This window comes from Lepisosteus oculatus, chromosome 23 (assembly GCF_040954835.1).
Source record: "Lepisosteus oculatus isolate fLepOcu1 chromosome 23, fLepOcu1.hap2, whole genome shotgun sequence".
Classification (NCBI taxonomy): domain Eukaryota; kingdom Metazoa; phylum Chordata; class Actinopteri; order Semionotiformes; family Lepisosteidae; genus Lepisosteus; species Lepisosteus oculatus.
Window position 1 is genome coordinate 12,756,253 of NC_090718.1, and position 12,600 is coordinate 12,768,852.

General features: G+C 49.8%; 1 protein-coding gene across 3 annotated transcripts; it reads right to left on the minus strand.

Annotated features, from left to right (window-relative positions):
• Positions 1–958: 958 nt before the first annotated feature.
• Positions 959–12,563, minus strand: srpra (SRP receptor subunit alpha). 3 transcript variants are annotated; one of them, XM_069182576.1, is made up of 14 exons: positions 12,190–12,563; positions 11,054–11,137; positions 10,221–10,384; positions 9,478–9,635; positions 8,635–8,821; positions 8,060–8,213; positions 7,568–7,698; positions 7,071–7,189; positions 6,533–6,619; positions 5,454–5,626; positions 4,266–4,482; positions 3,227–3,390; positions 2,690–2,788; positions 959–2,202 (listed from the first exon to the last, which is right to left on the minus strand). In XM_069182576.1, exons 1-14 carry the CDS (start codon positions 12,310–12,312, stop codon positions 2,074–2,076), a joined length of 1,989 nt encoding a protein of 662 aa, XP_069038677.1. In that variant the 5' UTR covers positions 12,313–12,563; the 3' UTR covers positions 959–2,073. The 3 variants fall into 3 exon arrangements, with proteins under 3 accessions (XP_069038677.1, XP_069038676.1, XP_069038678.1); XM_069182575.1 differs by having other exon boundaries at positions 8,060–8,216; XM_069182577.1 differs by having other exon boundaries at positions 8,060–8,210; positions 12,190–12,562.
• Positions 12,564–12,600: the final 37 nt, after the last annotated feature.

Below are 12,600 nucleotides of genomic sequence, written 5' to 3' on the forward strand. Positions count from 1 at the left end.
GAAAAACAGACTAATTCCCTGAGTTTTATTCCCAACTACAGGACAACCAAAATAAAGACTTGGGTGCCCTGAGGAGCTGGCAAAAAGGAAATGCAGGGCTTCTTGATAGTTGATGAAGGGTCGAGACAAAGTAAAAGCAAGGTCAACGAAGAGGGTTAATACCTTTTGCATATCAAGGTTACTAATTAATATCTACTCCTTCAAACACAAAATTGAATTTTCTAGAATGTCTTCGGTGCAGGTAACATGCTTAATTTAACTAGGCATGGAAGAAAAGAATCCCAAGGCTTTATATGCAGAAATGAAATAGAAAGATTTAAGGCACCGTTTCCAGGAGACAATAGAAATGCAGACAATGGAGAAGACGTGGCTGCCTTCGTCCATCGTATTATAGTCCAACCTATTCAAAACTATGAGGAAAGCGAGACAGACTTCTCCAGTTTTCCACTGGAAATGTAACTTTACATTTCCAGTTAGCTGGTAGCCATGAAGATGGAACACTTCATAACACAGCAGGTACATGCTGTAAATAAATGTTAGTAAATAATATATTCATAACTAATAAATTAGTGGCTCTTTCACAATGCAATACTAGAATTGTGACTTTTGCAGGTGCCAACTCAACAGAAGCATGCCATAGGTCGCCAAAGCACTCTTTAGCTTTTCCCCCACATCAGTCTTGCTGTATAACATATTGCTGTATTTTAATGGCGCTTAAGTAAATTTTGTTCTATGCCCTTGCTTTTGCAATATAAAGATTTCTACCATCTAGTCAAAGAGCACATTGTCAGAGAAACAGCTTGTAATGTTCCACACAGCGTAACACAGACCTGGTCATTTCCAGCTTCCTATTGCTGTTTGACAAACTTCAAATAAGAGCCCACAGGTTTCCATATGTGCCCCTGAGATTCACCCTCCCCAACCCCCCCCACCCCCCAAAAAAAATAAGAGCCACGGGAAGGCTATCATAGCAGCTTTATTTTAACAAATGTATTACATTCTCATAAATTATGACATGGACTTTTCTATATAGCTCTCAATTCTCTTTTATTGCACTACTGCATAAAGGGTTTGGAAGCTTCAACACCTTTGTATTGTAAATTCTTTTAGACTAGACTAAAAAAAAATTCAGTCACTTAAACAGCCCACACCAAAGGTGTGTGGGTGCCTTTAGCCACTGAGAGTTACTGGGATAAAAGACCTTTTGTCATGTAAATGCCCACCCCCCCACCCCACCCCCAACAAAAGAAACAGAGCAGAGGACTAAGGCTCAAATCATGGATAAGTCATTGGAATTTCCATAGCAGGTACCTCAAGGTGCAACAGTAAAACCTACAGGCAGGATCCCTCACAAGATCTGAGACATTTCAGATTTCATAGCCGGGCTGAGATTATCTACTGCACAAAGCTGTGAATCGGTGGAGAGTAATACAGGCACTATGGTAACTTCTTTCTCCAGGGGTTTGACTTTGGCTGGATTCAGTTGTGGTTAAGACCGGATTTTCCAGACATAGGACTGCGTCTTCAGAACACCGAATAGAGTTCTGCTGTGAGCTGGACAGCTAGTTGTGATAAACAATAGTTCTGCCTCGCGATCTTCAAAAATGGACATCAGAACAAGAGCAAACAAAAAAAATAAATAAAAAACAATGCCACTTTAACCATTTGCCACTTTTAAGCGATTTCGTAAAAAGTCATCATTCCCTGAACTATGACAGAAAACTAATTTGTGTTGATAAAACATATTCAAACGGGGATACAGGAATTCTCAGCTTCAGGTCTCTTGCGTCTAGCCAGCCCCCAACAGCCGGAGCAGGGCTGAGGTAAACGTCAGCTGGACCCCAGGTCTCATAAGGAGAAGGGCTCAAACAGGAGGATCTCACAGTACAGTCTCTTCCCAACGACGCATGCTGTCGTGAGCAGGGTTCGGTTCCACCCCATGTCCAAACGGTGCCAAGCCTGTGTGTGTCATGTGTGCACATGGTCTGTGGATGTGAAGATGGAAGCTGCTGCAGGACTGGAATTCTCAAAAGCGGGCGGCCAGGGGGAGAGCGATGGCGGTCGCGTCTCCCTCTAGGCCTTCATGAGGGCGCCGACCACAGCCTTGGCGTTGAGGCTACGCAGGTCGCTATAGGTCTGCCCAGTGCCCACAAACACGATGGGCTGGCCGGTGATGTACGTCATCGAAATGGCAGCCCCCACCTGAGGAACCACAGAACAACAGAGGAAAGGGGTGAGAAACCCAGGATCATGCCCTTAGTGGGGACTGGGAAATCATGTTAGATCATAAGGTCACTAATAACTCCTTACACTTATATAGCGCTTTTCTGGACACTCCACTCAAAGCGCTTTACAGGTAATGGGGACTCCCCTCCATCACCACCAGTGTGCAGCCCCACCTGGATGATGCAACGGCAGCCATAGTGCACCAGTACGCTCCCAAAACATCAGCAGATTTTAACACTGCATTGCAATCACCCCATTACTACAGCCAGATCCATCTTTCTATGTAAAATATATATTTAGGGATTCTTATTTTTTCCACCCCATTTAAAAAGAAGCTCATGGTTTTATCTTTCCCCTCCCTTTGAACCGGGAAAACTAAACCCCCTTAACCACTTCATATAGGACTTCCATATAGGAGAAAAATGAGTTCCTGAACTGAACTGTTGCCTGCTGCTATACAAACCTTGTCGTCGATGGTGTCGAACTTGGTGAGGACGATGCCGTCGATGAGCCGCGGTTTATCAGACATGGAGTGGTCAGCCAGGGCCTGGTTAAACTTGACCTGCGGGGGGACGCAAAGCCACAGCCTGACTTGTGGGGACAAAACGCGCACCAGATGCCCACAAACCCGCAAAATGACAAAAGCAGCACGGTATATACTGTCCGTGCTGAAAAAGACCAGCATTCTTAAGATTCTTGGATCCTGAATGAGCCTGAAACAGCGACTTGCGGACAAGCACAGGAGCGCCCTCTCCTGGAATGTTACCGGTAATGGCCTGCAACTTGAAATGCGCCCCTCCCGCTTTTCAAATCAAACAAATAAAACACACCAATCAAAATGAATAGCACAAGGCAGCAGATACATTTCATAATATAACTCCAATAGTTCCCCCCAGGTAAGTCAAGTGGGGAGGGGAAAAAACTTGAAAAACGTCTCCCACTTAGCCTGCTCTCTCTCTCTCACTCACTCACACAGAGCAAGGACGCGGCGGGCACTGACCAGCTGGTCGACGGCCTCATTGCCCACCAGGGCCTCCCCCACGAACAGCACCAGGTCGGGCATGTTGACGGCGATCAGCTTGGCCAGGGCGGTCATCAGGGGGGCGTTGTCCTGCATGCGGCCTGCTGTGTCCACCAGCACCACGTCAAAACCCTGGTTCCGGGCTGAGCGGGGAAAAAAAGCAGGTCTTTTTTTGCTTTTCTGCAAACAAGATCTCGGCCTGGCAAAGCCAAACAAATCTGCTAATGGCACGTTTGAGCCGTAGTCTATATGTGACAGCATAACATTAAAAAATAGGAAAAATAATAATTCCTGATAAGCTTTATAGCGCTTTTCTGGACACTCCACTCAAAGCGCTTTACAGGTAATGGGGACTCCCCTCCACCACCACCACCAGTATCCCCACCTGGATGATGCACCAGTACTCTCACCACACACCACCTCTTAGTGGGGAGGAGAGCAGAGTGATGGAAGATTTCGAGAAACTCCCTGGGATTTTTAATGACCACAGAGTCAGGACCTTGGTTTTACAGTTGCAAGAAAAAGTTTGTGAACCATTTCCAACATTAATTGCTCATAAAAATGTGGTCTGAAAAAGTAGGGCTACTAAGTCACAATAAAAGACAAACACAATTTGCTTAAACTAATAACACACAAACAATTGTACTTCTTGTCAATATTTAACACTCGTTGAGAAAGGATTTTTCTTGCAACTGTACGTCTCATCCGAAGGACAGCGCCTTATAATAGTACAGTGTCCCCGTCACTATACTGGGGCATTAGGACCCACACAGACCGCAGGGTGAGCGCCCCCTGCTGGCCCCACTAACACCTCTTCATGCAGCAACCTTAGTTTTTCCCAGGAGGTCTCCCATCCAGGTACTGACCAGGCTCACACCTGCTGAGCTGCAGTGGGGCTGGGAGCTGCAGGGTGATATGGCTGCTGGCAAATAATCGTGTCTCTTCAACGACACTGAAGCAGTCTGAACGTTTTGATGTGTATTTAACTGAAGCGAAGGGGCTGGGGGCCTGCGGTTACCGTAGGCGATGGCCTCCATGGCGATGCCGGCGGCGTCCTTGCCGTAGCCCTTCTCGTAGAGCTGCACGCGGGGCCGCCCGCCGGCCTGCGCCTCGGGCGGGTGCAGGGCGCTGAGGCGCCGCTGGTGGGTGCGCAGCTGCTCCACCGCCCCGGCCCGGAAGGTGTCGCAGGCGGCGATCAGCACCGTGAAGCCGTTCTCGATGAGCCAGAAGGAGATCTGCGGAGGACGGGGGAGCAGTGAGACCGCAGCTACCGTCCTCTCAAGCTGCGACGGGCTGATAAGGACGTTTTCTTCCCCCAAACGTCTGCCTTTGGATTTTGGCACATACCCTTGGCTGACCACCTCGAGATGAATGCAAACGGCCCGAGAGACTGAAATGTCTGGGATCAATTAACTCCGCACTATCAAAACGACCTAGAGGGGTCCAACGGGGCCTTTGTGACCGTTCTTACGCTGGGGCAGGCTAATGATGACACTAAGGCAGTGTAGTGTAGTGTATTATGTTCACACTTGTTTTTTTCCACCTTTTTTTTACATTTTTGTAAATTACACCTGGCGTGTGACCAACTTGGGATGAATTTAACAGCTCCAGCGACTGAAACGTCTGGATGAAACCCTGGGATCAATTAACCACTCACTACCAAACGAGCTAGAGGGGGCAAATGAGTATTTTAATAATAATTCCTTACACTTATATAGCGCTTTTCTGGACACTCCACTCAAAGCGCTTCACAGGTATTGGGGACTCCCCTCCACTTGGATGATGCGACGGCAGCCATAGTGCGCCAAAACGCTCACCACACATCAGCTATCAGTGGGGAGGAGAGCAGAGTAATGAAGCCAATTCATAGATGGGGATTATTAGGAGGCCATGACTTATAAGGGCCCATGGGAAATTTGGCCAGGACACTGGGGTTACACCCTGGGGTTTTTAATAACCGCAGAGATTCAGGACCTCGGTTTTACATCTCATCCGAAGGACGGCGCCTGTTTACTTTTGTAACCATCCTTGAGTTCTAAAGGCCCCGGCCCATCTCAAGGAGCTCGTTTTTGTACTTCGCCAACTCTGAACTCCAGCTCTGGTTTCGCGCTCCCCAGAAGGGGCTCCGCAGTTCCTCAAGGGGCTCCGCCGTTCGGATGGCCGAAAGGCGTCTTTGGGTGGTGCTGCCAGCTCGGCGGCCGCTGACCTTGGCCAGGTTGGTGGACTTGCCGACGCCGTTCACGCCGCAGAAGGTGATGATGAAGGGCCGGCGCTGAGCCTGCGCCTCCAGCACGTCTCTCAGGATGTCCACGCGCCGCTTGGGCTGCAGGATCTGGACCAGGGAGTCCTGGAGGGCCTGCTTCACGGTGGAGGTGACGGCTGAGGGACACACACACACACACGTCACGCGCCGAGAGGGAGACGGCTTTCCGCACAGAGGACAAGCCCCCACCTCACAGCTGCATCCCATATAAGCAGCTTTCACACAGACGAATAGGTAACAGGCTGGACCAACAGCCAAGCACCCAAATCTGTGCTGTTCGGTGCCATTTACTGTCTTTGTCTTTTTTCAACCTCGAAATACCAGCGGACCGGCGCGTGAGTGCACCCTCAGGCCTAGAATCGGACTGAAAAACAATAATTGCTTACACTTATGTAGCGCTTTTTTAAACACTCAGCTCAAAGTGCTTTATAGGTATTGGGGACTCCCCTCCACCACCACCCGTGTGCAGCCCCACCTGGATGATGCTCCAGTACTCAGTCGGGGCGGGGCATCATCATGACCACAGACCTAGGTTTTACATCTCATCAGAGGTTTTTATGGCCTAGTGTCCCCATCACTATACCAGGGCATTAGGACGCACACAGATCGCGAGTGAACGCCCCCTACTGGTCCCACTAACACCTCTCCGAGCAGCAACCTTAGTTTTTCCATCAGTACCATCCAGGTACTGGCCAGGCTCACACCTGCTGAGCTTCAGGGCGTTGTCAGCTGCGAGATGCAGGGTGACATGGCTGCTGGTGATATTTCAAAGCGATTGAAAAAAAAACGGGCGCTGTGCCACACTGTGTATCGGATGCTCACCACAGACCTGGGCTGAATTAGCACATTAAGTATGGCACCTCGTTGTAAGCACACTGTCTCTTCAACGATGCGTGAAGATCCGATCAGACTACATCAGCGCCAGTCCGCCGACCTCTGAAGCCGTTCACTGTCAGCGCTGTCTGGCATCAGACCCTACGACGCACACTTCCGAGCTCAGAGGCGTCGGCAGGGGTACTCACTGGTGAAGGTGCCCATGGCTTTGCCCTCCAGCTTTTTTGCCACAGATTCGCAGAGCTGAGAGGCAATGTCGGCTGCTACATTCTTCGCTGCATGAAAAAAAAAAGGGGGGCATTTGACAAACGAGTTTTAGCTTTGTTCAGGTGCCATAGCAGAAATTTTGAACAAAACCTCCAGCACCATTCCTGTTTTGTAGACCTGCTGCACAGTCAGCTTATGCCTCATAATATGGATATACAAGTGACCATTTGAGATAAAGAATAAAACTGCAAACAGCTCTTACGCCCAATCACCCCGAAGCACGTAATGACGAAACGCACTTCTCATTCTCAAGCCTCAACATAGCGCCTTACTGAGTAAAGATGGGGTTTTTATAATGAGAGGGGTCAAACAGTCCTGTACACTCTTCATTCCCAGCTAAAATCGATGTGTGGCTGAACCGCCTTAACATTTTCTTCAGCCTGTTAGCAATGTTTTTTTTCCTGCAAATGCAGTTCCTGGACAGGTCAATAGTGCACTGCCCGCCGCAGTCTGTCATACCGATGAGATGGTCCCTCATCTTCTCCAGCACAGGCTCCATGTCCTCCTGGGTCAGGCTCTTGGAGCCCACGAGACCCTTCAGCATGCTGAACATCCCCCCGAAGCCTCCTTTCTTAGAGCTGGGAAAAGCAGAGAACGATTAGTCTGTCGCAGATTTCTAAAACACCTGTTTCTACACTCAAGGCACAGGGTTTCACATAATAACAGAAACTGCACCCGCACGCGTCTCATCTGCCTGAACACCGAAGGAGCCACTCCACTGTGTGCACTCTGCACGCGTCTCATCTGCCTGAACACCGAAGGAGCCACTCCACTGTGTTCACTCTGCACGCGTCTCATCTGCCTGAACACCGAAGGAGCTACTCCACTGTCTTCATTCTGCACGTGTCGCATCTGCCTGAACACCAAAGGAGCCACTCCACTGTCTTCATGTGCTCTTTCATGCCTAAAAATAAGCAACATCTGTTTTTGCTGTAAAATGACAACCCCTGCCTCACCTTTTCTTACTGGCACTGGAGACCACCTGCTCCTCCTCCTCCTCCTCTTCCTCCTCCTCCTCCTCCTCTTCCTCGCTGGACTCGTAATCCACCGGGCGCAGGTCTCCCCCCATGGTACCAGGCTGCACCCCCTGATGGAGACGGGGAGTCTGGGGGTCAGAGCGAAGTCACGCAGCAGGCTGCCACCTCCCTGACGCCCAGCTCCCATTTGACTTGACAAGCTCAAACCCCCGTTCGGCCAATACGAAAAAATGCCGATAATCCGAACGCCTTCGTGCCGAGAGAAGATTACTGTGCTATTAAGAGCAGGGATGACAAAAATCAGTGGGAGTTAATGATTCCATTTCATTTCCACCCCGTACCGATTTCCCTGCATGGAGTCCCAAGCTTTGACTGCAGTATAGATTATTATACCCGACACTGAATCTAATTCCAAGACAGGGTGGACGCTGACCCGACTGTAACCGGCCCCCCCCCCAGCCAGGCACCTACCAGGTCGGCAGACGTGTCTTCCAGCGTGCCCTCCCCGTCCTGGGTGCCGTTGAAGCTGCTTTTGCTGTAGTCCAGGTCTCTGCTGCTGCTGCCCCCGTTGTCCCACACGCGGTTTTCCTTGCCACGCGGTTTCGGCGGCCGGGGGGACTTGCTGCTGCCGGGGGAGAGAGCGGAGCAGCCCTGAGACACGAGCTGTCTCGCCCCCACCTCCCCGAAACACATTCCTGCTGGCGGCTCAATGCAAACGTGAGCCGAAGTGTCTCAGCGAGACTTGCATGAAGCAAAGTGACTTGGTCGTAGAGTTCTAGGAGAAACCTGGATAACCGTCTCAGATCAGAGGAGGGGAGTCCCCCTTACTTGGAAAGCGTTTCGAGAGGAGTGCCCAGAAAAGCGCTATACCAGTATATGGAATTATTATTAGTCATCGCCCCATCTCTGCCTAGGAACTCAAATCAGAACGTGATTTTATTTTAAAGAACACATTTTACTGCTGTAAATGACGCTGACGAATGTCACCGGCCAGTCCTATGCCATCTGCCAACACCCCCCCACCCCCTCCCCCGCCGGCCCCTCACCTCTGCTTGTCGGGGGCCGTGGCCTTTCCACGCTTGCGGAAGAACTCCTCGCGGTTCCTCTGGATGATCTCCTCCGAGCTCAGGCCCTGGCTCCCGTTCTCCGCGGCCTTGAGGGAACTCTTGGGGGCACTCTTGGGGGCCCCCCCCCTGGGCGAGTCGCCCGCCGTCTCCGCCGCGGGAGCAGGAGCTGGGGAGACAGTTATCAGGGAGTTAGAAAGTGCTTTATACTTGGCATGGCGCATTGCGCTTTGAGCATTCTGAATGGCTGGACTGGCATGTGCAGTAAGTGCACCAGCATGGTCCCATGAACACAGAATGCACTGAATGTATTAGTGGCTAATTGTATTCTAATTAGTAAAGTGCTGTTTGCTCGAGATCGAGAGCATTGTAGCTATGCATCAGTCAACAGTGATTCTTTCTGATTGGTGAGATTCCTTTAAAAGACCCTTTTTTTCTAATATTTTGGATTCATAAAAATATGAACTGGGGAAAATTAAAAAAAACTGGTGTCTCTCCCCCTGCCAACGCGGGGCTGCAGAGCTCATGCCTTCCTCTTGCATTCCAGAGCTCCGCTGTCAGAAGGCTCCTGATCTCCCCCCCCCCCCCCAGGACATTTTAAATAGCAGGAAACTAAGAATCCAGCAGCAGCAGGAAGCACAAAGTGAACCGTCACAACTGCCCTCCAGAAATGATCTGAAACCAAGAGTGTCGCCTGAGACCAAAGCAGCACAAAGCCTTTTCTCTGGGTGTCCTACTGTGATAGGACCAAGATGCCCAGAATGAAAACTGCCATCGGATCCCGACGCCCACCCCTGCCGAGCCTCCGCAAGCAGAGAGCCTCACCTTCCTTTTTGGCCGTTTTGTTCTTCTTGCTGCTCTCCTTTCCTTTGTCCCCTCCCTTTGTCTCGATCATGGACTTGACCGTCTTCTGGGATTTCTGGGACTCCTGGAAGGTCTTCATGGCGACAGGGGCGCGGGCCTTGCTGCTGTCCTCCGCCTGCCTGCGAGAGAGAGAGAGAGATCACGGCGTCGGGGCAGGGTCGGGAAAAGCCGGAGAGGAGGGGCAGCGCCTGGGTTTGGCCCAGGCTGGCACAACAAAATCAAAACTGCGCTCTGAAAGGTTACAGAAAGCATATCGGTGTATCTTTTACTGGAACGGAAGGATCACAGAAAAGAGTAGGGGTGTTACCCCGGCGTCCTGGCCAGATTTCCCCTTCGCCTTTCCCAGTCATGACCTCCCAATAACCCCCATCTCTGAACTGGCTTCATCACTCACTCACTGATAGCTGGTGTGTGGTGAGAGTACAGGCATACTTTGGCTGCCGTCTCATCATCCAAGTACTGCTACACACCGATTGGGGTGGAGGGGAGTCCCCATTACCTGTAAAGCGCTTTTGAGTGGATTGTGCAGAAAAGGGCTACACAAGTATATGAAATTATTATGAATTATCATCCCATCTCTGCCTAGGAACTCAAATCAGAATGCGATTTTGTTATTCCAAAATTCTTAACACACTATACGGCTGGATGCGGGACTTCTGAACGCTATAAATGACTCTGACGAGTGATCCTGTCAAAGGGCGTACCGAAGAAGCTGCAGGAAGTCACTCCCGAACTCAAAAGTGTAGCTGAGCAGCATTAGGGCTCCTCTGTGCTCCAGCTCGTTCTTGTAGCGGTCCCGGAACAGCAGCTGCACGTCGTCTATGAGCTTGTCCACATACGTCAGCGTCAGGATCTTCTGGAACCCAACCTGCACCGCACAACCAAACAACGCGTACTGATTCGGAGCCCGGGAGCTCCGAACGCACGAGTCACAGCGAGCAAACAAAAGGAGGGAAACTGCTACCGAAACTCATTCTGGCCCCCTGTCAATCGCATCTACTGACAGAAAGATCTTGGAAAATGGAGGACACCCCCCAGGGGGATTCATGCTTCGAATTCACAGAGTGCAGGTGTGTCGCACTACGTTTCCCTTTCAGATTAGTTACCACCAGCGTCCTGCAGGGTGGTCACCCGGAGTTTGAGAGCCGATCACAAGAAAGGGGCAACAGATGAACAAGGACAACGAACAATCAGAGAAAAAAAGATGTCCACAGCGTCATGCTGCGTCAAGGAGAAAAATGACTTTGAGGTAATAAGATCTCCATTGATTTTGCAATTCACTGCCGGGGGTGGTGGGTGGCAGATGCTGACTTTAGGTCTATGTACTGAATTGATCTGTTTTGGTTTTCTTTAAAAAAATACAAGTCTACGCCAGTCTGTTAGCCAAGACATTCCAAAATAACCGTCTAAATATTAAAGACATTGTTTCCCTGTCAGTGAAGACCAGAAAAGCATCAAAGGGGGAGATTTTTAAACCGATTTAAAACCTTTCCCTCGGAATTAAAATGAACCACTTGTACAACACTAAATTACTTACAACGAACACCAGCTCAAACTCATTGTCCAGTTTGTACTTGAGGCTTAAGGAATCGTAGGTGAAGGAATTGTTCCCACTGCGCTCCTAGAAAAAAAAAAGGCTGCATCAGTACTAGAAGGTTTTATTATAGTCCACTCTCGACAACCAATTCTCCCCAACAGCACAGTCTGGCGCTCAGATTGCTTCACAACACTATGGGGCACAAAGCACACTTCAAAGGAACAAGTAAAGGTTTATTCCAGGCTGAAAAGAGAAGAAAAGAAACACAATGTTTCGGCTGTGGAGCCTTCCTGAAGAAACATCGTGTCTCCTTTCTTTCTAGCACGGAATAAACCTTTATTCGTCTCTTTGCAGCCTCCGCATGCCGACACGGCTCGCTACCTGCACAAAGCACGCTTCTATGTCCATGTTAAGCTCAAGAGTGACAGACCACACAGAGCATGCTTCTGATCCACCTCATCAGAACAGGAGATCACAATAAACTTTTCAAATGAGAGGATCTTGCTGGGGTTCACTAGTGCCACCCATTTGTAAAGAATCGAAGCTTTTACTTGAAAACAGCCAAGGTCAGCTTCGACATCGCCGCTTGCTCCACACTCCTACCACTCTTTGTGTAAAGGGCCACGGCTATAAGCACTGCTTACGACAGGCGCTTGCAGGCTTACTACGATTACAGCTCATTTTCTTCCCGATATTTGTGACACGAACACACTGGAAAATATTTAAGGGATCTTAAGACCCTGCTCAGGCAAGGCGTTAAGAAGAGACGACAATTACCAATTAAAGAAGACCTCGCCCATCTACCATAATCAGCAAAAGGAATAAACTAATGATAATGAGTTGCTGTTGTTTTGTTTGCATAAATCAAAGCACGTTCAGACATGCAACTCCATAAAGCTGTCACTTGGAAAAGCCATAAGGAACGGAAAACATAAAAACAGGACTCGATTGCGAAAAAGCACAACTTGCTTTTTAAAGGACCAGGAAAAGGGTGCGCATTTGTTGTTTGCAATCAATGTTATCTGGGGCTCGTTAAACGATCCCAGCTCGCTGCAGCCAAGCGAACCTCGCCGCCGGCCGGCTCCCCCGGCGCTGACAGCTGTCACGCTGGGTCCGTCTCTCCGCGTCGCCGTTACCTGCAGAATGACGGAGCGGATGAGCGCATTGACAGGCCCCGTGAAGGACCCGCTGGCGCCGGCCCCCTGGAAGCACCACAGCACGATGCCTCCTTTGCTGAAGATGGTGAAAAAATCCAACATCTTGCCACACAGCGGAGTCGAGTTCAGCAATAACACCACAGGGAAGGGAAAACAAAGATCGGAACGGCACAACAGAACAATAAATAATAGATACGTGCTCAGACTGGCCGATAACACCGTGCCCCGCGGAAAGCGGGCGACCTGATCAGATTAAATTTTGTTTTAAGAAAGTAAAAAAAAAAAAAGAGCGAGGGACTTTCCCCCCTGCCTTATGCAACTCGGCTACAGACACGTCACGTCAGTTGCACGCAGGGAAATGACGTTTTGTTTCCGGTGAAGCCCGTACCC